The sequence below is a fragment of the Podarcis bocagei genome (assembly GCF_964188305.1).
Source record: "Podarcis bocagei genome assembly, chromosome: 7".
Lineage (NCBI taxonomy): Eukaryota > Metazoa > Chordata > Lepidosauria > Squamata > Lacertidae > Podarcis > Podarcis bocagei.
The window spans coordinates 17835237-17859320 of record NC_138132.1 but is presented as its reverse complement, the minus strand read 5'-3'; the positions used below and the strand labels follow the sequence as shown (position 1 = coordinate 17859320).

Genomic DNA, 24084 nt, shown 5'->3' with positions numbered 1-24084 from the left:
CTTTGGGCCCCCAGTAAATTACTGGAGGTGGTTGGGAGCCCCCAAAGTTGATGGCCATTGCCATTCAAATGGTGTGTGTGCACTGCATCATGTGATCGATTATGTGGGGTGGGGCTTGCCTGCTCCCCCCCCCCCAATATTTTACTCAAGTTGGCCCCCCAGCTGCAGCTGCAGATGTCTGCAGATGTAACAGCTGCTATTAAAGCTGTGGGAGGATGAGTCCATAGAACAGGTGGGGAGTCTGAAATGATCCTCACACCTGAGCAAAAAGTGTACTGATCCAACCTCTGCCAAGCCAGCTCAGCCATTTGGAGAAGAAACAAAGGAAGCGAATGGACATGGACTTGTAAAAGGGTAAAAGAGTATTGGGAAATGATCCATAATGAACTGGGGAAAAAATGTTTAAAAGTACTTTCCCAAAAAAATCAGAGTCCTTTCTGTTGGGGGTAATTCAGACTGAATTTCACAGGTGTCAAAAAAAGGTTATTTTTGTATGCTACTACTGCGGCCTGGGTTTTGTTGGCCCAAACATGGGAAAAGGAAAGAGGTCGCAACCAAAGAAGAATGGCAACTCAAGCTGACAGAATATGCGCAGCTTGCAGACTTAACAGATAGAATAAGAGAACAAGAAGAACATACGTTTAGAGAAGACTGGAAAACATTCGTCGAATATATGGGAAATAATTGTGTACAGCTGAAAACGCTGGCAGCATTAAGATAAATTCAACAGTGTAAATAAGTTTTGATGGATGCAATAGTGGAATACTGAATGGTACAGTTTTTGTAAAAGATACAGTGATTTGTGATATGTAAAATGGACCATGGAAAGAGAGGAAGGGAAGTCACTGATATTTTAATGAGTATTTTAAACTGTAAAACACAATTTTTTAAAAAAATAGCTACAAGAAGGAAGCAAATGAACACAAAGCTTGGTGGAGAGAGATGGGGGCCTTTCACAGAAGGGCTGTGCCCTCGGAGAGGAGGAGCTAATCCTGCCCATCCCTGTTAAAATACAAATCCCATGGGTGGTGGAGTCAGAGCATGCCTGGCACTTGTTGCAGAGTGCTGACTTCACCTGAAGAAAAGAGGAGCCGATTCTGAGCCAGGTGAGATGAAACATCTCTAGATTTATGCTGGAGGGAAAGGGAACCCCCCCCCCCTCAAGCTGGTTAGCTAATTTGGATACTAGTGAGAGGGACTAAAATCTGTTGCTTTGCACTAGTGTCATGCAGTGAAGTACTAAACAGACACACACACAGTCAAGTTCTTAGTTCTAATTTCTATGATGCTTATTTTGTTGAGAAGTATGTTCGGTCCACATTTTAAAGTTAACTAGTCCTGGACTTATATGAAGATTGGAACACAGGTGTCAAGTGGATTAGAACCATCCTTGAATTTTGTGGAGCAATTCCAGTTCAGAAAGGCATGTCTCAAATGTGCTGAAAAGCGTACAAAATGTATATTTGGTTATGGGAGAGGACGGATATGGAAATGTGTACTTTAGGGCAAAGTGCATACAATTTTGATGCGAAATTTTGATGCTTTTTTGTTACAACACTAAACAGGGAGGGATGGATCTCTAAGTGCATGTGAAACTGGAATGCAGTGGAAATAGGGTATTAGTTTGCTTTGCTATATATATAATGCTTTATGGTTAATTTAATTTAGTTTCCTGCTTGGCAGGGGGTTGGACTCGATGGCCCTTGTGGTCTCTTCCAACTCTATGATTCTATGAATGGTTGGTTGGTTATATGAACATCAATCTGCATATCAATTAGCAGTAGCGCTGAAGGAAAGCATATTTTATTTCTAGATTATTCGTTTCACATATAGTAATAGTAATTGCTTTGAAGAGGCATATCCTATATTATGAATGACGCTTTTAAATGGGCATATGCCACTTCCAACAGTTGTGCGAAGTTTTGTTAAAGCTAGCTTTATTTAAAAACAACAACAACCCTGTTGCTTAGTTAATTGAGGACACCTTTTAAATTCAACCCAGGCTGCTTTAATCTGTCAGTCTGATTATTTAATCTGGTAGATTTAGGCCACATGAGCACCATACATTAAAATCACTATTATACCACTTTAAACAGTCACCCAAAGAATCCCAGGAATTGTAAAGGGTGCTGAGAGCTTGCAGGCAACTCCCTTTCCCTGACAGAGCCACGATTCCCAGAATTCCATGGGAAGAGGTATTGACAGTTTAGCACTCTGAGTTTATAGCTCTGTGAAGGGTTATATTTGATTGTATCAAAATTGGAATTCCATATTTTTTGGAAAGATAAACATCAGCCACAATCACAAGCAGAGCACGTTACAATTGCTAAACAGGCAGAGAAATCATTAGGTTCCACCAAGTGCCACCAAGATTCTACACCAGGTACCCCCAACCTTCAGCCCTCCAGATGTTTTGGACTACGATTCCCATCATCCCTGACCAGTGGTCCTGTTAGCTAGGCATCATGGGAGTTGTAGGTCAAAACATCTGGAGGACCGCATGTTGGGGATGCCTGTTCTACACCCTCCAACATTTCTCCAATGAAAATAGGGGCGTCCATTCCATAATGATAATTTTACTATTAATAGTAATACACATCTTATTGGGTTGCCCCAGCACTCTGGGCAGCTTTCAACATATATAAAAACATAATAAAACATTTTTTAAAAACCTCCCTATATAGGGTTGCCTTCAGACAACTCGGGGGTTGGATAACTCCATACCCTCCAACATTTCTCCATTGCAAACAGGGGCATTCTATGGAAAAGCTGAATTTTCTAGGATCAAATAAAAAACCAGGATGGCTTCTCTAAATCAGGGACATCCCTGGAAAATAGGGACACTTGGAGGGTCTGAGATTCTCAGTGATTTTCAGGTGGTTCAGGGAAAGTAAAACTTGGGGGCCACGACAGTAAACACTACCCCCTCCTGCGTAAGATATTCCTTGTGAGAGCAGAAAGGGGAAGGAGGGAACAGTTTTTTACTTGCAAAGCACCCTGAGGACCTGCAGTATAGAAATGCTAAATGTCTGTCACAGTCTGCTGAGTCTGAGGAATTCTTCTGTTCACAACAGCGCAATCTGCTGTAGACCTTTTTAAAGAAAAATCTAAACATAGTCTGCAACTGCATACCCTCCAAGTGCCCTGATTTTCCAGGGACAGTCTCGGAATTACAAAAGCCACCCTTGCTTCTGATTTCATCCTGGAATGTCCCTATTTCCCCTGCCAGTACAGTTTCCACCCCCATCGTTCAGCCCGGGCACTGAGGTCCAACTCCGAGAGCCTTCTGGCTGTTCCCTCCCTATGTGAAGTGAGGTTACAGGGAACCAGGCAGAGGGCCTTCTTGGTAGTGGTGCCCGCCCTGTGGAACGGCCTCCCATCAGATGTCAAGGAAATAAACAACTATCTGACTTTTAGAAGACATCTGAAGGCAGCCCTGTTTAGGGAAGTTTTGAATGACTGATGTTTTATTCTGTTTTTAATCTGTTGGGAGCTGCCCAGAGTAGCTGGGGAAACCCAGCCGGATGGGCGGGGTATAAATAATATATTACTACTACTACTACTACTACTACTACTACTACTACTACTACTACTACTGCAAGGTGAGCCAGTGCTTGTCCCGAGCAGTGGTTGTGGTTATAGCAGCTGCAAGGAAAGTACCCTGTTGCCTTTCCATGGCCATGACTGCTGGCCTCTTCCCCTTGGGCAGTTCCTAGCGGCTGCTGGAGAGTGGCTGAGAAGGATGAGAGGCTGCCACCACTGAGGCCCTGCCCCATGTGACCCACCAGCTCTGAGGGGCAGGCAGAGGACAGGGCCACGATGGGCAGGGAGAAAGAGGTATAGTGGTTAATAGCGGTGGACTCATAATCTGGTGAACCGGGTTCGCTTCCCCGCTCCTCCCCATGCAGCTGCTGGGTGACCTTGGGCCAGTCACACTTCTCTGAAGTCTCTCAGCCCCACTCACCTCACAGAGTGTTTGTTGCGGGGGAGGAAGGGAAAGGAGAATGTTAGCTGCTTTGAGACTCCTTAAAGTGAGTTAAAGACGGGGTATCAAGTCCAAACTCTCCTCCTCCTCCTCCTCCTCCTCCTCCTCCTCCTCCTCCTTCTTTTTGTAAATCTACCAAAGAATAAAACAGGATAAAAAATGGGATTAAGGGATTTTTCTCAGGGCAGTGGAGGGCATGTGCTCTATGTCCTGTTGGTTGTGATGGAGGTGACATTTGCCTAGGGTTGCCATATGTCAGGAATTTCCTGGATACTACTACTACTACTACTACTAATAATAATAAAACATAGCTGGAATACTACAGTAGTCAGAAGCAGCGTCTTGGCAGGAAATGTCCGGGAAAATCCTGTCGTATGGCAACCAATGTCGGACGTCAGGATTTTGGTGATTTCCCATGTGAATAGCTCAAAAAAATATTTATTTTTGAGATTTTGCCTAAAAAGTTCAGCAACTTTGCAAAAAAAAAAAAAGCAGCTCTGGATTTTCACTTTTTGAAATATGTCAGCGCTACACTTGCCCCTCTTCTGATAGAAAATGCTCGGGAGATGGACAACAAATGGAGGGTCTAGGAGGGTCATTTGAGGTTAGTGACAAATGTTCTTCTTTTCCATATAGAATAAGAGAACAAGAAGAGCATATGTTCAGAGAAGATTGGAAAATGTTTATTGAATATATGGGAAATAACTGTGTACAGCTGAAAACGCGGGCAGCATTTAGATAAATTCAGGAGTGTAAATAAGTTATGATGGATGTAATAATGGAATACAGAATGGTATAGTCTCTGTAAAATATGCAGGGATTGATGATATGTAAAACGAACCATGGGAAGAGAAGAAGGGAAGTCACTGATATCTTAAGGATGTAAACATTAGTACTTTAAATTGTAAAACAGAAAATTTAATAAAAATTAGAGAGATGTCCCTATTTTCATCTGGGGAAGGTTGGAGGGAATGCAACTGACGAAGAATAACATGAATATCTCCTTTCCGCAGGTTCATCATCCTTATTTCTCGCCTCTGTTACATAGCTGAGCATTCTCACAATGAATGTCCTACAGTTTAGCACTGTGGCTTGCGCTTTCATCAGCCTCCTGTTCCTCCTCATTGCCCTGGGCTCAGATTACTGGTTGCAAAACAGTGTTTCCAACAATGGCCTGTGGGTAGGTTGTAATTCCAAAGATGGCTGCCGTTCATTTGGGATGGATGTGCCAGGTAAGAACTTCTCTGTCTTCAGCTCTGAATACTGTTGTTGAGTGTGAGTGTGAGAATTGAGTGTGCCTCCGGGAGCGAAGTCAAACCACTGCGTTAGCAGCACCGACGTGATCTCCCCAGGGTGCAAGCCTGAGCAGTGTTTATGGAAGTCCTGGGGTGCTCAGGTGAGAAGACTGTGCTCTTGGCCTTGCTGGTGTGGTCCAAAGGAACACAGAGTACCAGCTTAGCTGCAGAAGTTGCTGGAAAGAGACGTATAAGGTGTCATCCAACCGTTTTAGGGACTCCACTCTGGATTTGTGTAGGGTTTACTCCCTAGCCTTTTCTTCTCCTGTAGATATCCCACAAAGCAGCAGAGGTTTCCCTCCTTCTCCTAGATGTCCTTCAGATCAGGAGTGCCAACTTGGCCCTGCAACTGAGGGTGCCTGGGGCTGAGGGTGCCATACAGCGTGCATGGCCCTGGAACCAAAATTTGTGGGTGCCCGGCCCCTTCATGGGGAATTTTGTGGGTGCTTGAGCACCCAGGGAGTTGCCACCTATGCTACAGATGTCTTCCCAGGTTGATGAGCCCCATCTGCCCCTCACTTCCATCTTCAGCATGTGCAGAAACCACCCTCTTGATCATTGGACCCACTATTGATCTCATCGGCACAATCCACCAGAGCCTCTCTTTGCACACAGGGGAAGTCCCTAGCTCACCGAGGGTCTGAGACCCATTGGCTGCCTTCACGCCAGCCAGTCGAAGTCATTCCTGGGAAGTGGCCATTGCCACATGCGGACTAGGAGCCACAGGTGAGAGCTGATTGCAGGGTGGGTATACAGCCAAAATGGCGACCGAGGTAGCAGCCTAGCCAGAACCTCCTGCCCTCAATTAAGCTTTTAATTAAGTTTTAGCCATTTTCAGACCCTATGTTTATATTTTGAGTTGTCATTTTGTTTTCTTTGCTTTTAGCCTACTGGTTTATTGTTTTATTGTTTTATTACCTATTGTTTGATGGCTCAACTCAATTTAGCGTAACAAGGAACACTAAAGAAGATAGATTGCAGCCTTTGCGACTAACGCACAGTTTTCATCCATTGAACATAAGACCTGGCCTTGACCTGATAGAATGCTTCTAATTATCTGGAATGCCTGCTAGAAGGAAAAAATGAGGCATTAAGAGCCAAAACAGCATAATTGGGACTCACAATTCCGCCAACGCAGAGAAGAGGCGGAAAGCAAACACCTTCATTCCTAGCTCAGAAACAGAGCAAACTGTCCTGGGGGAACCCTCCCCCAGTCTAAGAAGGAAGGAGATGATCCCCCCTTTCAAGGAGGGAAGGAGATGATCTGACCCAGAAAACAGGAGTAGGAGGGATTCCCCCTATCCCAAATGCAGACCCACCCATGTCTTTAGAACAAGACAACAGAGGAACTTGTTTCCAGAAGATTCCAGATTTATACCCTTACCAAGAGATTTGCATGATGTCGGCAGAAACTGTGGTCTTAGTTCTTCAAAGACTGAATGAAATTTTCACCAAAATAGCTAATATAGAGGAATACTTGGATAATTGCCCTCCCTCTATAAATGCCCAAAGGGCTAAAAGGAGGATTAGATACAACTATGCCAGTGACCTGTCAATATGAGTCACAGATAAAATAAGGCCTTGCCAAGTCCTCCAAGCAAACGAGATAATGCTTGAGATTCATCGAAATGAGTACAGGTGGATGGATCGTAGGTTAATTACGGCATCCTTATCTCAGCTTTTGAACTGCCATTACCAAAAAGTCGATCTGAAAAAATTACATTTCCTGCCCAGCATAAGAAACATCGCACGCCTGTTTATGACTTTTAGAACTCCAGCTCTTCCATCTCGACTTATAGAGATGAAAAACATCTTATGGCGGTCTCACCCAGTAAGGGTTTTCAAGAATGAGACAGTGAGGCAGCTAGTCCCTGGCAGAGAACCAAAGCAAACACCGATAAGGGAAGCTAAATTAAACAATAGAAACACTACGTGCAAGAAGGAGGAAGATAAACCCGTGAGTTCAGAATTAGAAGAACTGAAGCGGAGATTATTGAGTATAAAGACAGAGATCTCGATTCAAAACATAAGGACATTAGAGCCCGGAACACAATATCGAAATATGCCCAATAGCCCTTCATCTCGAAGAAAGACACCTGTGCAATTTCCTGATCTTGTCCCAAGCGATAGCGATGGAGAAGATGAACCCGGTGACCCTGACACTCTCATGGCAACAACTTCTAAAGAACTTCATGCCATGGATAGATTGCTGAAACCAGGCACCCAGGCTGTACCAGGGCCTTTGCCTAATACTCCTAAAACTTACAAGAACGACCGACTTTCCCTACTGCATCTTTGGTGAGATGACGGACAGAGTCTCTGAACATGAAGCTGGCTCTCTGCTCGCTAGTGACCCCCATTTTACAGCACATGCCTCATTAATACTCCCAAAGGCACAGAAAGAATCAATAGCCCCCCAGCTACCTTATGAGGGAGAGAGGGATTGACAGTTAGCGGACCAGTGTGGGGCTCCCCTCGCTATCTGGGGTGTGGCTGGATAGGTTTTACCTACCGGGGATGTTTGTCCTGCTGATTTTTCATCTCAATATTATACCTTTTCGATTTGGGAGCCTTGGCCCAGGGATGTTATGTTAGTGAGGGGATATCATTCCTTTATAGGGGAGGCTAGCGTGGGGTCTGGGATTGCTGCTGTAGAAGGGCAAGGGAGGAACGGTGGTGGGGGTAGATATTATCGGCAAAGGGTTTTGAGATGCGGTGATGCTCGAACCCCTTCCAATCTACGCCCCATCCCAAGGGACATGGGTAGGGTGAGCAGGGATTACCCACCTCTATCATTGGTGCTGTGCAATGCCAGGTCCATAGGCAATAAAACCACCACCTTGCGAGACTTCTTTATCATGAAGAGGGTTGACCTGGTTTGTGTGACAGAGACCTGGGTGCGCGAAGGCGAAGCAGTCACCTTGCATGAGATGACACCTCCAGGATTCTCCATCCTCCACCAATCGCGGACTGTTTGTAGCATTGTTTATCCCGGAGGATTGCTCTTTCAGGGCTCTGCCATCACCATCAATCTCCGGCATTGAATGTGTTGGCCTAGTGTGGGGCACCAAGGAGAACTTGGCTGTCTTCTTCTTCTTCTTCTTCTTCTTCTTCTTCTTCTTCTTCTTATTATTATTATTATTATTATTATTATTATTTATTATTAAAAGTGGACAGACTATCCCAAAAAGAGCACAGTGTGTCTGCCACTGGAGGTTCTAGCCCTCCCACAAAACCCCATGCATTCTGCTAGAAGTACTCAATGTATGGTATTCAAAACAGGAAGAAACTTTCATGGTTCTTCAACTGCCTGAGAGCCCAGTATGACTATAGTTAAGACCTTTACTCTCTCTCTCTCTCTCTCTGTATGCTGGTACCAATATCTTGGTAAAGTTTATGTCGGTACCGCCATAAAATGGATGCTATGGGCAACAAAAAAAGAACTGTTGACAGTAGTCTGTACTGAATGAGTCCTATTGTTCAATCCCATTGATATATTTAACTGTCTTTCTTTTTTTCTCTTCCTTCCTTCCTGAAAGACTACTACCATGCCACCCGAGCCTTCATGTTCTTCGGGATGATTGCTGGAGCCGTCTCTTGCCTTACGCTTATTGGCAAATTTTTTGACTTTCAATGTGGCTCCCTCTCCAAGACCAAGACCGCAGCTGTAGCCAGCCTTGTTGCAGGTAACCTGGGCATCATAACCATCTGATTCCACAGTCAGTTCAAGCTCCTCAAACCCCAGGACTCAGATGTATATACCTGACAAACTATTATTAGCGGAACTAAGTTATACTCAGAGTTGTTGCTGTTGTTGTTTAGTCGTTTAGTCGTGTCCGACTCTTCGTGACCCCGTGGACCAGAGCACGCCAGGCACTTCTGTCTTCCACTGCCTCCCACAGTTTGGTCAAACTCATGCTGGTAGCTTCAAGAATACTGTCCAGCTATCTCGTCCTCTGTCGTCCCCTTCTCCTTGTGCCCTCCATCTTTCCCAACATCAGGGTCTTTTCCAGGGAGACTTCTCTTCTCATGAGGTGGCCAAAGTATTGGAGCCTCAGCTTCAGGATCTGTCCTTCCAGTGAGCACTCAGGGCTGATTTCCTTAAGAATTTGTAGGTTTGATCTTCTTGCAGTCCATGGGACTCTCAAGAGTCTCCTCCATGGACAAAGACAACAGGCATATGCTCAGAGTAGACCCACTCAAATTGATGGATCTGGTTAAAAGGTGCAATGCAACCCCAGCCCTTTCCATCCCTGGTTTCGGAGTTACAAAGGAGAAGTGGGAGTACAAAGGGCTTTCAAAGCCTCCCCAGAGCAACTGCTTTCCACTTGCTATGTTGGAGTTGGAAATCAGCCATGTGGGTTGGCTTCAAAAGGCACACTGCAAGGAGAAGTGGCTTCCATTGAGTGAAAACCACATCCCCATTCTTGAGTATAGCATGCTTCTAAGACTTTCCCCTTTTAACCTCATGCTGCCACAACCAAGCGGGATGAAGAATTTGCCTGGGAAGAGGAACAGCACAGGAAGGTGGCCACTAGCTGTGCTGACCAGCCTGGTTCTCTGGGTCCTGGGAGAATAAACCACTGGGCTGGCAGGCAGAGGAGGGCAGCAGAGCAGGGCAGTGGCTGCCAGCTGTTCCGGCTGTCCCTCTACATCTCACCTGGGCCACCCACCCACCACTTCTCATCACACTGTACATTACATCGCCACCTGTCTGTGTTCAAGTGAACTGCAGAGTGATGGCACACATCTTTTTATTGCATGTTACACATATAAAGACAGTTAAACAACAGCATATGAAAACAATTTGAAAAATAACAACCGTAAATATAAAAATCTGTTTAAAACAACAGCATCTGCATATCAATCCATTCAGATCCAGTACAGATACCAGCTGAGATAAAGATTTTAGTAGGCTTGTTGAAAGAGGAACATCTTTACCAGGCACTAAAAAGACAAGAGAGAAGGTGCTTGAGGATATGTAGTGGGAGGGATTTCCAAGGGTCACCACACCAAAGGCCCAATTTTGACATAATGTGGAACGAACCTCCTTATAGGTTGGGGCCGGCTGGATGCCTGTGTGGATGCACACAGTGGTCATGTAGGGGGCGAGTTAATCCTTTAAGCATGCTGGTTCCTAACTGCTTAGGACTTTGTACACCAATAACCGCACCCTGAGCCTACCCTGGCAGCTAACTGGCAGTCAGTGCACATCTTTCAGCAGCAACATAATTTGATGGTGATGTTTGGCAACTGAGCCTCTTCATTTTGTACAAGCTGAATTTTCCTGGTCAGCTTCCAGGATTTGATTTATACATAATCTAATATCCTAATGCATTTCCCCCCCTTAATAGCTCTTTGCGTCATGATTGCCATGGCCACCTTCACAGGGCAGACAGAAGGAAACGGCTCTTACGGATGGTCTTTTGGCTTGGGCTGGGCCTCCTTTCCTCTCTTCCTTATGACTGGTGAGTATTTGTCGAACGGGAAATGCTGAAAATGTACGTCTTCCTTTCAAGGTTTACCTTCGCTCAGAGTTCCCAGCTGCATTCTTTCATTACAGAACAGTCTGGGGCTGATTTACACGTTTAGCATCACCATGTAGTCGTGCCCCTGGCAGCATGCCACATTGGCTGTGGGTAGAGGTTCACATACTGGACAGTTTCCGGGTGTGACATGCCATACACTTGATTCCACTCTCAGCAAAAGAGGAAGAGGGCGGAATGTGAACCAATCCCCTGGGCGTGCTGCTTTTCTGAAAGCATGGATTACTTCTGTATGTTTTGCATTGAAAACCATTCAGAAATGTCATTCTCCCTTCTTACCTACCCTCTGAAGGAATCAGGTTCCCCCAGATTCAGCTCGAAGGGCAGGAAAAACATCTGAATCAAGTTTGACCTGAGTATGTAGACAGGACTTCCAGACTACAGAAGTGCATTTGTACAAAACTTCAGCAATTTGGAATTCATTAGCCTTATTCCTTACAAACTCCTCCAGAGACATTAGCTGTATATTCATTATTCCAGAATGAATAGATACCGAGTACTTTCCCCACCCTCTATGAAGTACACAGGCAATCTAGATCTATTTTTTTGAGCCGGTAAACCGCTCCTTGATAAACTGTTTTCATTCCAAAAATAGCAGCTCATTGCATATTGATTTTGCCTTACCCCACAGTGCATCCCTTTGAAAACCTATAAAAACAGGTGTAGGTGGGGTGGGGAGGAGCATCTACTTCTGCCCAATGACTTACATATGGACCAAGGAAAATATCTGCATAAGGCAGCTTCTTATGATCAAAGTCAACACTGTCTGAGTATTTCCAGGATCATGTGTGTTCAGGGTAGACGTCTTTAGTAATGGCTTTGCCATCTTTTCCTTCTGTAGTGTGGGAGAGCAGAAACTGAATTGGGATCCTCAAGTCGACTTCTGGCTGATATGTCACATGAAATCGTAGAATCTTAGAGTTGGAAAAGACCCCAAGGGTCATCTAGTCCAGCCCCCTGCTATGCAGGAAACTCAGCTAGAGCATCCATGACAGATGGACACCCAACCTTTGTTTAAAATACTCCAAGGAAGGAGAGTCTACCACCTCTTGTGGGAGTCTGTTCCACTGCCAAACAGCTCTTACTGTTAAAAGTTTTTCTGAATGTTTAGTTGGAATCTCCTTACTCGGAGCCACTGGTTTGAGTCATACCCTCCAGTGCAGGAGAAATCAAGCATGTTCCCTCCTCCATGTGACAGCCCTTAAGATATTTGAGGATGGCTATCATATCTCCTCTTAGTCTCCCCTTTAACAGGCTAAATATACTCAGCTCCTCATAAGGCTTAGTTTCTAGACCCTTGATCATCCTGGTTGTCCTCCTCTGCACATATTCCAGCTTGTCAACATCCTTCTTAAATTGTGGTGCCCAGAATTGGACACAGTGTTTCAAATGTGCTCTGACCAAGGCAGAATAGAGTGGTACTATTACTTCCCTTGATCAGGACACTATACTTCTGTTGATGCAGCCCTAGAATAGCGTAAGCTTTTTTTTGCTGCTGCATCACACTGTCGACTCCTTTAAGCTTGTCATCTACTAAGACCCCTAGATCCCTTTCACGTGTACTGCTAGTAAGCAAGGTGTCCCCCATCCTATATTTGTGCGTCTGGTTCTTCCTGCCTAAGCGCAGAACCTTACACTTGTCCTTATTGAAATTCATTTTGTTAGCTTGCGCCCAGTTCTCCAATCTGCTAAGGTCATTTTGAATTCTGATTATGTCCTCTGCAGCATTAGCTACCCCTCCCAGTTTGGTGTCAATGGCTTGGAGAGGGACATCTTCGCTTCAACATATGCATTTTATGATCAAATTCATTTAGAAATGTTTACATTGAACTAATACATGTCGTAAATTCATTTTTAATTTTTTTCCATAATTTAAACAATTTGCATACTAATGTGAGAATGGGGTGTAACAAACCAAAACTAGGCTGATCCACCTATCCCTAGACACCTCCATTTCTACCTAGGACTTGTCCCTTGCAAAAGTCTCAAAATGTGCAAAGAATGTAGTTCTGTGGAAGAAAATACCGTATTGGCCCGAATATAAGCCGCACCCGCAAATAAGCTGCACCTTTAAAATTCAAGGGGGGGGGGGAGAGAAAAAGACAATACCCGAATATAAGCCGCTCCCTTAAAATTCCGCAGGCACTCACACCCGTAAATTGCACATGCAGAAGAAAATCCTATGGGTACTAGAGAGGACCTGCAAGTGGGTTAAACACCGTAGCAGCGTAAATGCAAATTTAAAAAAATCAGTACTGCACTGTAAGATATGGGGAAAGCGATAAATGACCTTAGAATTAATTGCACAACAGTCTCAAATTGGCAATAAAATTTTTTTTTGTTCCATTTTACTGTATGTCTGTTTCAGCAACGATTTCGTGAAAGCCAATTTTTGTAAGGTCCTGAATTGAAGCCTCACTTTAACTTTTCGCGGTTGGAATTTGGAAAAAAAAGTGCAGCTTATATTCGGGCCAATACAGTATGTGTCTGTCCATTAGAATGGCAGGGGTTTGAGGATCAGCGCATGTTCCCATCTTTGAGCAAGAGAAGTAATCTTGGGGTCAATGATCAGGATATCTTGGGTGATGTTTTATTCTCCTCTACCAATTGCCCGATTCAGCTCCTTCTCTCTCCTGACAGGTGCGCTGGCTTTCCTCTTGGATGGGTCAGCATGAGCATGAGGGAAAGACTCTGCTACCATTTCAGAGGACACCTGGAGCTATGTTGATCACGTGGGATGCAAACACAGCCTGCACCAAGACAAGCTGGACCTGGAGGAAATAACTATACTTTCATGACGAAACTGATACATTATATGATAGCAATAGGGTTAAGAAACAGCAACGTAGTCCCTTCACCACAAATTGGAATCTATTAACTCAGTACTGTGGAACAGAGCTACCAACAGAAGACACAACTCCCAGCATCCCATACCACTGGCCTTTCTGACTTAGAAGAGCAAAAGACAGGCTAACTTTGGTTTAGAAGGAAATCATTCCTTCCCCAAATGGTGACATTCATTTTTTTAAAAAGAGATTAAAGAGTATATACAGGATATTGTTTGCTTAGCATATGCAACTATTATTAATGAAGAATAGTGATGAATAGTAGTCAGTGGCTGGGTTAAAGATAAGGAATGAATAGACCAGACATCTTCTCTGCATCCAGAAGAAAGGAATAGCCTATGGCTATGCAGTAAATCATATGTTTTGCGGTATTGCCTTCACATTTTGTATGAGCACATGACCTTTGTGATTCTCCTGTTTTTCCTCATATATCTTTGGTTTTAATGATGAATAATATATTTAAAATGGACCCAAAGATTCCCATGCCTAAAAGGCAGCCTGCATATGACAACAGAAACACGGCTTTTGATTCAGAATCAGGTCAGGTTCTGCAGCCAGAAGACAGCCCTGCAAAGTCATTAGAAGCAATTGAATCTCCCTCTTCTCCATCTCTTGATAGGCCTTCCTCTGTCTGTCTCTCAAACATGCAAGTTCTCTGAGAAAAATGGTTTTTCTTGCCAAGCTCCTTCAGGGCATTTTAATTAGACCTGAATGTGACTTTTTCTTTAACAGAATGTTCCCCTAGACAACCTACTTGTTGAGCCTTCATCCAGATGTGTTTGCAAAAAATGGGTTAGGCAAAGGTTAGACTGTGTCTGGTCTTTATTGAGCCTCCATTCTGATTTGCTTGTGGGACAGTCATGCAACAATCAGCATTCATCCTGCCTTCATCACTGTTGGATGTTTATATGTCTTCCCATTAATCACTTCTCCACACACAAAACACACCACTTATCCATGCATCCCCCCTCGTCAACCTAAGGGTTGTAGCCAACTAATTTCTAATCAGAGTAGACCCATGACCTAGGTTAGTCACAGCCATTAATTTCAGTGGATCTACACTAAAGGAGTAGCATCTACTAGAACTCTCTGTTTCTGTCAAGTGGTTACATATCTTTAATATTACAATATTTATTCAAATAGTCTTTAAATTTCTTCCAGTCTTCTTGATGTTCCTCTTCTTTCTGCTTGCGGATTCTCCCGGTGAAATAAACAATTAGGCCTAGGATTAAAATGGAATTAAATTTATAAATAAGAAAATGTACGATAAGGAAAGCTATGTAACATGAATAGGACTGTGATATGGTCTTTTGAAACACTGATATTGGAAACTGCTACATATAATTACTAAGAAATTCGGATGGAAGCGATTCGAGGAAGTCAAATACTATGTTTATGAAGATGGATGGTACTTAATTTTAATAAATTAAGTGGTAATATGTTGTATGTATCTTTTTTCTCTTTTCCTTTTATTTTTTGTTTGTTTTTATTATTGTTAATCTTTCATTTCTTTACTATGTTTATCTACTGAAAATAATAAATATTATTTGAAAACAAAAGAACTCTCTGTTTCTGTTTCTGAATTTGTAGTGTCAGGGCTACCAAGCACTTTCTCCCACTTCATAGAATCATAGAATCATAGAATCCTAGAGTTGGAAGAGACCACAAGGGCCATCGAGTCCAACCCCCTGCCAAGCAGGAAACACCATCAGAGCACTCCTGACTTCATTTGCGCAAACTTAAATTTACAGCCTGTACTTGACTCCTTCCCACGAAACAGGGACAATCTGGAGGCATCCCAACTGAGCACTGTTAAATTTACCTCCAGTGAAACTATTTGGAAAAAGAAATATGCGACCCTGAACCATGTTGACATTACCAATCTTACAAAAAGAGATTCTAAAATAAAATAAAATGCTTTATTTTTCTCTCAGTGACTGCTGTGTGCAAAATTTCCCCCTCCCCGCAATAAAATGAACATCCATTTATGGACTCCTCAAAACTCAGTGAAAAGGCGATAAAATGGCAAGTGCCATTCAATATATACTTACGTAAAGTGATGCATGTCGGGAGAAGAAAACCTTAATTTCACACATATGCTCATGAGGTTCCCTGAAGTGGCAGGGATGCACCAGGAATGAGACCTTGGGTTGGTAGTGGATAGCTCAACGAAGATGTCAGCCTAGCATGTGGCAGCTGTGAAAAATGCAAATTCTATGCTAGGGACCATTATGAAAAGAATTGAAAATAAAACTGCAGGTATTATAGTGCCGTTATACAAATCTATGATGCAGGCTGATGCTGTTTAAAGAGGCAGATCAGGCACTCAGTGTAGAAAATGCAGAGCAATGTGGACCGATGGATTTGGTTTAAGGCAACTTCCTATATCCTATGACAGGAGCTGAACATCAACGAGAGAAACAATTCCTGAAAGAGAGAACAGCAGGTTCTTTTACAGGCAGGGCCAGATTTAGGTTTGATGAGGCCCTTAGCAGCTGAAGGTAATGGGGCCCTTTTTATGTCCAGCGTCCTTTGTCAACAACACATTGTCACTGTTTTTTGTGTTGAATGTTGCTATATGGTAATTTATGGACCTAATAGGTATCTAAAACCATTTGTACACGTTGCCATGCAACCAGTCCATGCAGAATGTAGGCACCCTGTATATAGAAATGAGAAAACCGGTGATATTTTAGGGAGCAGGCTAGCAGGCGGGGCCCATTACTTACATCATAGGAGCCTACACAACACAACACACTGTTGCTGTATGTAGGTTTTATTTGTTTTTTATCTTATATTTTGGAAATGTACATCCAGGTTTTTTTCCTTTAAATTTTTTGGGGGGCCTCCAAGAGTGTGGAGCCCTAAGCTATAGCTTGTTCAGCTTATATGTAAATCTGGCACTGTTTACAGGGTTTAAAAAATTATCTTCCTCTCCTATTATCCTGCCTTTCTGCTTCGATTCCATAGCAAAGGGGGACACAATCGGGTTAGGTTGCAATTCCTAGGCAAACCAAAGTTGGATGTAGGATAGTTGCAGCTGAAGACAATGCAGATGTCCAATGAGAGAAGGAGGGAAGGGAGGGAAGAGAGCAGTTGGGTGCAAGTCCCCACACTCAGGAATGTGTGTCCTCCACCCCCCACCCAGCCAAAATGTCCATCAATCTGAAAGATCTCAAAATACTTGTGAATGAAATGGGAGCAAAGGCACAGGACCCCTATAAAAGTGTGACCCCTCTTACTCCCTGTCTTGTTTCATTAGAGTGCAGATTTGTAAAATGGAGTGTCATGGGAAGCACAGCTTCTATAAGCGGCACTTATAGAATGGAGTGTCATGGGAAGCACAGCTTCTATAAGCGGCACTTATCATTGTAGTGGGCCCAGGGAAGTGAAGCTCTCCCCGCAGCCAAGATTACATATGCAGGCACTTCCTTGAACGTCAGGTGCATGACTAAGACTTTATTGTTTCGTTAGGCATTTTAAGGTAGTGGCTGGTTTTATGATACATCTTTTATTGTTTGATATACCTGTATCCCGTAAGTTGGTTTTTTTTAAATGCCCACTGCTTGAAAAGGTAGATGATTAAGCGGTGTAGAAATAAGAAATAAAATTGTGATGTAAATCAGTTTCGTACAGGTTCATACGGCAATAAACATGGCATAACATTTACCCCAGGAGATCCCTCTGTAATGTTCTGAGTGTTGAGAGTGGGCTCCTTTCTGAGATGAATATGAAATAAGTTTTAATTTAATTTAATTTAATTTAATTTAATTTAATTTGATTATTTTTTTTCTACCGCACCCATCTGGCTGGGTTTCTTTTCCAGTGTTCATGGAATGAGTCAGTAGCATTTTTTTTTCATTCTTTCTACCTTCTTTTGTCAGTTTTTTCCCATTACAGCTATGGACCAAGCCTCGATGACTCACTCATTAGTCATGTTCAAGTGTGCTGTTTTCCATTTCTTAAAAGGATACAATTAGCAGAGCCTAATTATTCTGACAAACAGTAACAACAATATTTTAGCAATGAGTGGTGGCAGAGGTTGGGTGGCTTACTTGTTCCTCAGCAATGGGGAGTAATCTCATGATTAGAAAACCCTTATGGACTTTTTGCACGAAAAGGAAAATGAACTTGTGATATCTGGGTTTGACGACTAAAAAGTACGGAAAGTAGAAGAGTTGAGCGTTATTGTGGAGCAAGGGTTTTGCGTAAGCCTGTAAAGCTGATAGACTGAGCACCAAAAGTCTTCCCACCCCCTTTCTTTTCTTGTATCTTCTTTCTTTTCTTTCTTTTCATTCTTATGTTTAAAAAAGATGCTTCATATTTGATGGAAACTGTTGTATATTGCTTTTTCTACCCCCCCCCCGCAAGCTTTAATGAAAACCTTTTTAAAAAGAAAGAAAATCCAATGGGGCTTAATCTTGACTCAGCTGAACAGTTGGTAGAGCATGAGAATCTTAATCTCAAGGTCTTGGGTTCAAGCCCCATTTGGGCCAAACATTGCAGGGGGTTGGACTAGATGACCCTTGCAGCTAGATGACTCTACAATTCCATGACTCTAAAATAAAGAAGCTACAATGAGGAAAGCATCTGAGCAGGTTTGGGAACCTCAAGCTGATGGGCCAGACATCTGGTCCACTGCCTCCACTCCTTACCCTGCTCCTAGCAGTTAGGTCTAATTATAGTACTGCCAGCTGGCCAGGGGGAGATAAGAATTCCTCCTGTGTCTTTAGCTGTGGTTTGATTTGCAGAAACCAGCAAGTGTAGATTTCACTCTGGACAGGTCTGCAGATATAGATGCCGCTCATAATGAGATTCATCTGCTATAACAGCAGAGCCAAGATTTTGGTGGATGCACTGTTTAATGTTTGGATAAGATATAAGGATTTATTGGAAAATAAAACCCCAAAGTGGTTGTCACCGATGGAAGCGAAAGCACAGAAAAAGCTCAATATGGAGGCCAAATGGCCGAAATATTGGGAAATTTTGGAACAAGATGGAGATAGACTGAAATTGCAGAGTTTTGAAAAATTAAAAAACAAAGTGTGAGATTGGCTTCATTATTATCAGATAATGGAGGCATATAATCTGGACAAGAAAATTGGCTTCCAGGTGGAAAAATCAAAATTGGAAACAGAACTGTTAGAACCCAAAACTAAGAATTTGTCAAGAATGTATAACTTGCTGTTGAAATAGAATACTCAGGATGAAACGGTGAAATCTGCTATGATTAAATGGGCACCGGATGTTGGACATAACATAATGATGGCTGACTGGGAACAGTTATGGACCACAGGTATGAAGTTTACGGCATGCAATGCCTTAAGAGAGAATATTATGAAAATGGTATACAGGTGGTACATGACCCCAGTCAAGCTTGCAAAAATCTATCATTTGCCCGATAATAAATGTTGGAAATGTAAAGAAACTGAAGGACATTCTTTCACCTTTGGTGGATGTGCCCAAGGATTAAGGCTTTCTGGGAGATGATCTATAATGAATTGAAAAAGGTATTTAAATATACCTTCTTGAAGAAACCAGAGGCCTTTCTCCTGGGCATAGTTGGCCAATTGGTGCCAAAGAAGGACAGAACTTTTTTATGTATGCCACGACAGCAGCAAGAATACTTATTGCAAAGTACTGGAAGACACAAGATTTACCCACTCTGGAAGAATGGCAGATGAAGGTGATGGACTATATGGAACTGGCGGAAATGACTGGCAGAATCCGAGACCAGGGAGAAGAGTCGGTGGAAGAAGATTGGAAGAAATTTAAAGACTATCTACAGAAATATTGTAAAAGTGATGAATGTTAGAATGATGTTGGATAGAAATTAAGTGGTTTTCAGCTGTAATATTATAAGGGAATATGAAAAAGGGATTATTTAGGTAAAAACTTAATGTCATAATATTTTAAAATTAAAGACTAGGATAAACAAAGAGGGTAGGGATTTGCTGAACCAACAAACCGAATTGGAATACAAAAAAGGGAGGCGTGAGGAGGTCCGGGAAATAAGCTAATGAAAAATAAGTAATGGAAAGATGGAGTTGATTTTAACCATTTTTTTATTTTGTATTTTTTCCCCTTTTTTCATTTTTATTTTGTAATACTTTGAAAATCTTAATAAATATCTTATTATAAAAAAAAAGATTTTGGTGGATGCAAGGGATTTTATCCTCAAAATGCTTTGCAAAGAAGTCACAAAGAGCTACCTTTGGTTCTATCACCTCCTTTGGGCCAGGATGTAAAAGGCCCCATACACCCCAGAAAAGCTCTCCCTGACGACATAATGAGGATGCAATGGAGGCAGCAAAGTATGCCTTCTTTGTTGCCTTCACTGCCTCTAGGTAGGCTCAATAATGAGCCCTTACCAGTGTTTGGTTGCATTCAGATGGATCTTTCCTCCACTTGCGTTCAAGCCATTTCCCAGCTTGTTTCCTCGTCCTAAGCTCTGGAGTATACCAGGGGGCCAAACGGGCTTCACAAAGTGGGGAGGGCGCTCAGAGCAATCGTGTCAATAGCCCAAGCCATTCAGGTGTTCCAGAGGTCAGCCAGAGCTTCGACACGGGCGCCAGTCATATCAGCCAGAAAACCTCCCAGAACCATTTGGAATCCCACTGGATCCATCAGCCTCTGGGGGCGGACCTTCCGAATAGGTTCCCCCGCCTCTGCAGAGGGGAAAAGTGCACTCCCATGGGTGGTGGAATCAGAGCATGCCTGGCACTTGTTCCAGAGTGAAGACTTCACCTGAAGAAAAGAGGAAGGCATTCTGAGCCAGGTGGGATTAAACATCTCTAGATTTATGCGGGAGGGAAAGGGAAATTTTTCAGTAGCTGATTTTTGGTGAATTTTGATACAGGGAACAAATGAGAGGGACTAAAAGCAATTTATTTTATTTTTCCACTGGACTACATATAAACTTTTTGTTCTAATTTTGACGATGCCAACTTTGCTGATACACTTGTCCGATTCACTTTTTAAAGTGAAGCAGTCCTGGATTTGTATGCGGATTGGAGCACAGCTATCCATTGGATTAGACATGTCTTTGAATTTTGTGGCTCGGTTCCAGTACAAAAATGTGCATTTTACGGCAGACATGCATTTCTGAGCATACAGAATGTATATTTGGTTGGGTGGGATGGATGAGTACAAAATGTGTACTTTAGGGGAAAGGGCATACAATTTAGATGTGAAATGTTGCTGCTTTTTGTTATCTACAGAAAATGGGACAGAATGGATCTCTTAAGTGCCCACGAAGCTGCCATGCATTGGAAATAGGCAAAGCCACCAGTCCCAGATAGATAGGTTGATAGAGAGCTTACATACCAAGGGGTTCAATCCAGCAAAGCTGAGGGTTTATCCACACTTCCTCTTGTCCTCCTGCTTTTCCCTGGGAAAAACAACTCTTTAGCCTTCAATCAGAGAAAACAGCAATTTGGGTTTTCTATGGATTGCCGTTTTGCCGTTTGCTCAGATTTAAAGCAAAAGAGCAAGTTTTCCTTGGAAAAGGAGCAGAGAAAGGGGGAAAGGGTCAGACCTGTGCCTTCTATGAATGGGATAAGAAAAAGTGTTGGTGACTTCATAGAAATTGCCATCTGGATCAGACCTAAGGCATATTTCACTCAGTAAGATGCCGTCATGGGCAGAGGATATAAACTTTTAGAGAGGAACCAGACACAAGTCTATGAAGTAACCGTCAGTGCCTACTACTCATGAATGCTGCCTCTGTGTTCAGAAATCAACAGATGAAGCATCAGCACTGAGGACACAATTGCACATTAATGTCTGGAGACAAAGACAAAGTTTCAGAACACAGGAGGAGGCGGCCATATAAGCTAGAGCCTGCCACTAATCTGTGCAGGCAGAAAGAGGGGACTGAAAAAATAGAGGTAAAGAACTTGTTTATGCAGAAGGTTGAAAGTTCAGTCTCTGACGTCTCTAGTTAAAGAAGGAAGAGGTAGCAGATCCCAGGGGAAAGGCTGAGCCCTTGGGGAGTTGCGGCCAGTCAGAGTAAGGCAATACTGTGCTAGATGAAGCAATGGTGAGACGTATAAGACAGCTTCCTATGTTATGCGGAAAAAAATGGGGGAAGATAGATGGTGACTATGCAGACAAAAGATTGTAGTGGAGGAAATATTTAGGTCAGACTAGATGTGTGCCTTTGTTTCAGGAAGAACTGGAAAACTGAGTGAATGTTGGTCACTTTTGTTATTCGCCATGAGCCAAGCACCATGAGCAGAAATACTCCTGAATGAACAGATAACAATTTATTTGGTTCCCTTCATGTTTTCCCTCTTCCCCTTGCTTGCCCTTCTGTTTTGATTACCTCAGCCAACAAAGTGGGGCATGGCTAGGTTGGGCTAGGCAATTGTAGTTTGAGGCAATAGGGGTGTGCAATGAAGGAGGGAAGAGGGAAGGAGGGCAGTGTGTGTGTGTGTGTGTGTGTGTGTGAGAGAGAGAGAGAGAGAGGGGGGGGGGGATTGCAACTCCCCAGACTGCAACTCCCCAGACCAGACCAGACATAGAATTCTTTTCTTAAAATATCTGTGAATGATTATGGGAACGAGGCATACGAAACCGCCAACAGCCCCTATCACTGCTCATTCATCTGCATGCAAAGTTATAAAAGTGCTTCAAAAACTCACAAATATATTTCTTTGGTTATTGCTCTATGGCAGGCAACCAGCATCAAAAAGCGAAGGAGACCCATTTGGAGAAATCGTATAGGTTAATTAGTCACCAGCTTGTCAACCAGAGCTGGAGTTACTAGGCAGTAACAGAGAGCCACACCTAGAGACCCATTCCCAACCTCTGGATCCGTGCACCAGCAAACGTTGGTGTGCCATCAGGCAGAACAAACCTACAGAGTGGGTGGGGGTGCAGAAGGGAGGGAGGTGGTGGTAGCCAGTGGCGTTGCATGGGGGCGGGGGGATGGAGCACCCTGGGTGCCATGTCTGGGGGAGTGACAAGAAGGCACCTGGTGGGGTGCTCGCCCCGCCACCCCCAGGTTCGGCAGGTCAAGCAGCCATCGAGCTGCCATCGCATGTGAAGGATCTTCCATTCACAACTGCAGACGCAAGCAGAGGATCCTGCCACCACCCATGTGGCGTTCGAGTGGTGCCGGCAGCAAACCGCTATGTACAACGTATGTGCGGTGTCACACACATGCGCTGTACATAGCAGTTTGCTTCCAGCGTTGCCTGAACAGCATAAAGATGGCAGTGGGATCCCTCCATCGCCACTACAGCCGCGAACAGAGTTTCTGGCCGTCTGTACGGCACTTGGACGGTGGTAGCAGCAAACCGCTACAACAACGCATGCGCGGTGTTGCACGCATGCGCTGTACGTAATAATTCCTTTTCCAATTTTGATATTTGTTTTTCGAATCAAATTTTCTTATCTAATTTAAACACATAATTTAATGGATGATATTGTAACTAATCCATACAATAATGTCTAATTGCTTCAATTTCCCCCCGGTTTTAATTGGCTTTGTTCTTCTTTATATGTTGCCCAATTTGGTTCCATATTTTTTTTCTTCACCGAAAAGGCCTCCATTGGTGAAGGCCACCAAGGTGTCTTTATATATACAAAGTCTTATTATCTGACCCATACTGTGTTTAGAGATTTTTGAATAACATGGTTTAAACCTCCCTATGTACTTTTGCTTTATCGTAACCTAGATATGCGTGCCATCCAACATGCCATCCATATCTGTTCTCCCATCCTTCTATGTCTAATATATCTGTATTTTTCAATGTCATCCATTCTTTTAGTCAACATAAACGTGAGGCGTCATAATAGGGTTTCAGATCCAGCAAGGCGAAGCCCCCTCTTTCCTTTATATCAGTTAATAATTTATATTTAATTCATGGTTTCTTCCCTTGCCTGGCTTCTGATTTGATCCCACAATGTCCCTATTTCCCCTGCCAGTGCTGCCACCACTGAGCTCAGGAAGGAGAATGAGCTGGGGCTTGTCCCGAGCGATGGCGGCAGCGGTCAGGGAGCACCCTGTTGCCTCTCTGTGTCTGCCGCTGCAGGGTGCGGAACAGGGTGGGGAAGGAGGTCCCAGGTTTATTTTAATTTGCAAACTGCCCCCAGATCCCAGAACATATATATTCTAAACACCTGTCATAGTCTGTGCAGCCTAAAAACCTCTTCTGTCCAGGACAGCACATTCTGCAGCAAGCCTCTGAGTACATGTGCATCTTTAAAGCACACCTGAACACTAACTGCAACTGATGTGGAATAATGTGGATGTCTCCTTTCCCCAGGTTCATCATCCCTATTGTGCTCCTCAGTCTCCGATCTGACCGTTTTCACAATGCTTATACTGCAGATCAGCGCTGTGATTTGTGCTTTCATCAGCCTTCTCCTCCTCCTCATCGCCGTAGGCTCAGACTACTGGATAC

General features: G+C 43.4%; 1 protein-coding gene across 1 annotated transcript; it reads left to right on the top strand.

Moving 5' to 3' along the window:
- Positions 1-1040: 1040 nt before the first annotated feature.
- On the top strand, positions 1041-15216 carry LOC308590167 (protein NKG7-like). The gene is made up of 5 exons (XM_081199932.1): positions 1041-1106; positions 4999-5217; positions 8820-8966; positions 10635-10748; positions 13467-15216. Exons 2-5 carry the CDS (start codon positions 5049-5051, stop codon positions 13499-13501), a joined length of 465 nt encoding a protein of 154 aa, XP_081056058.1. The 5' UTR covers positions 1041-1106; positions 4999-5048; the 3' UTR covers positions 13502-15216.
- Positions 15217-24084: the final 8868 nt, after the last annotated feature.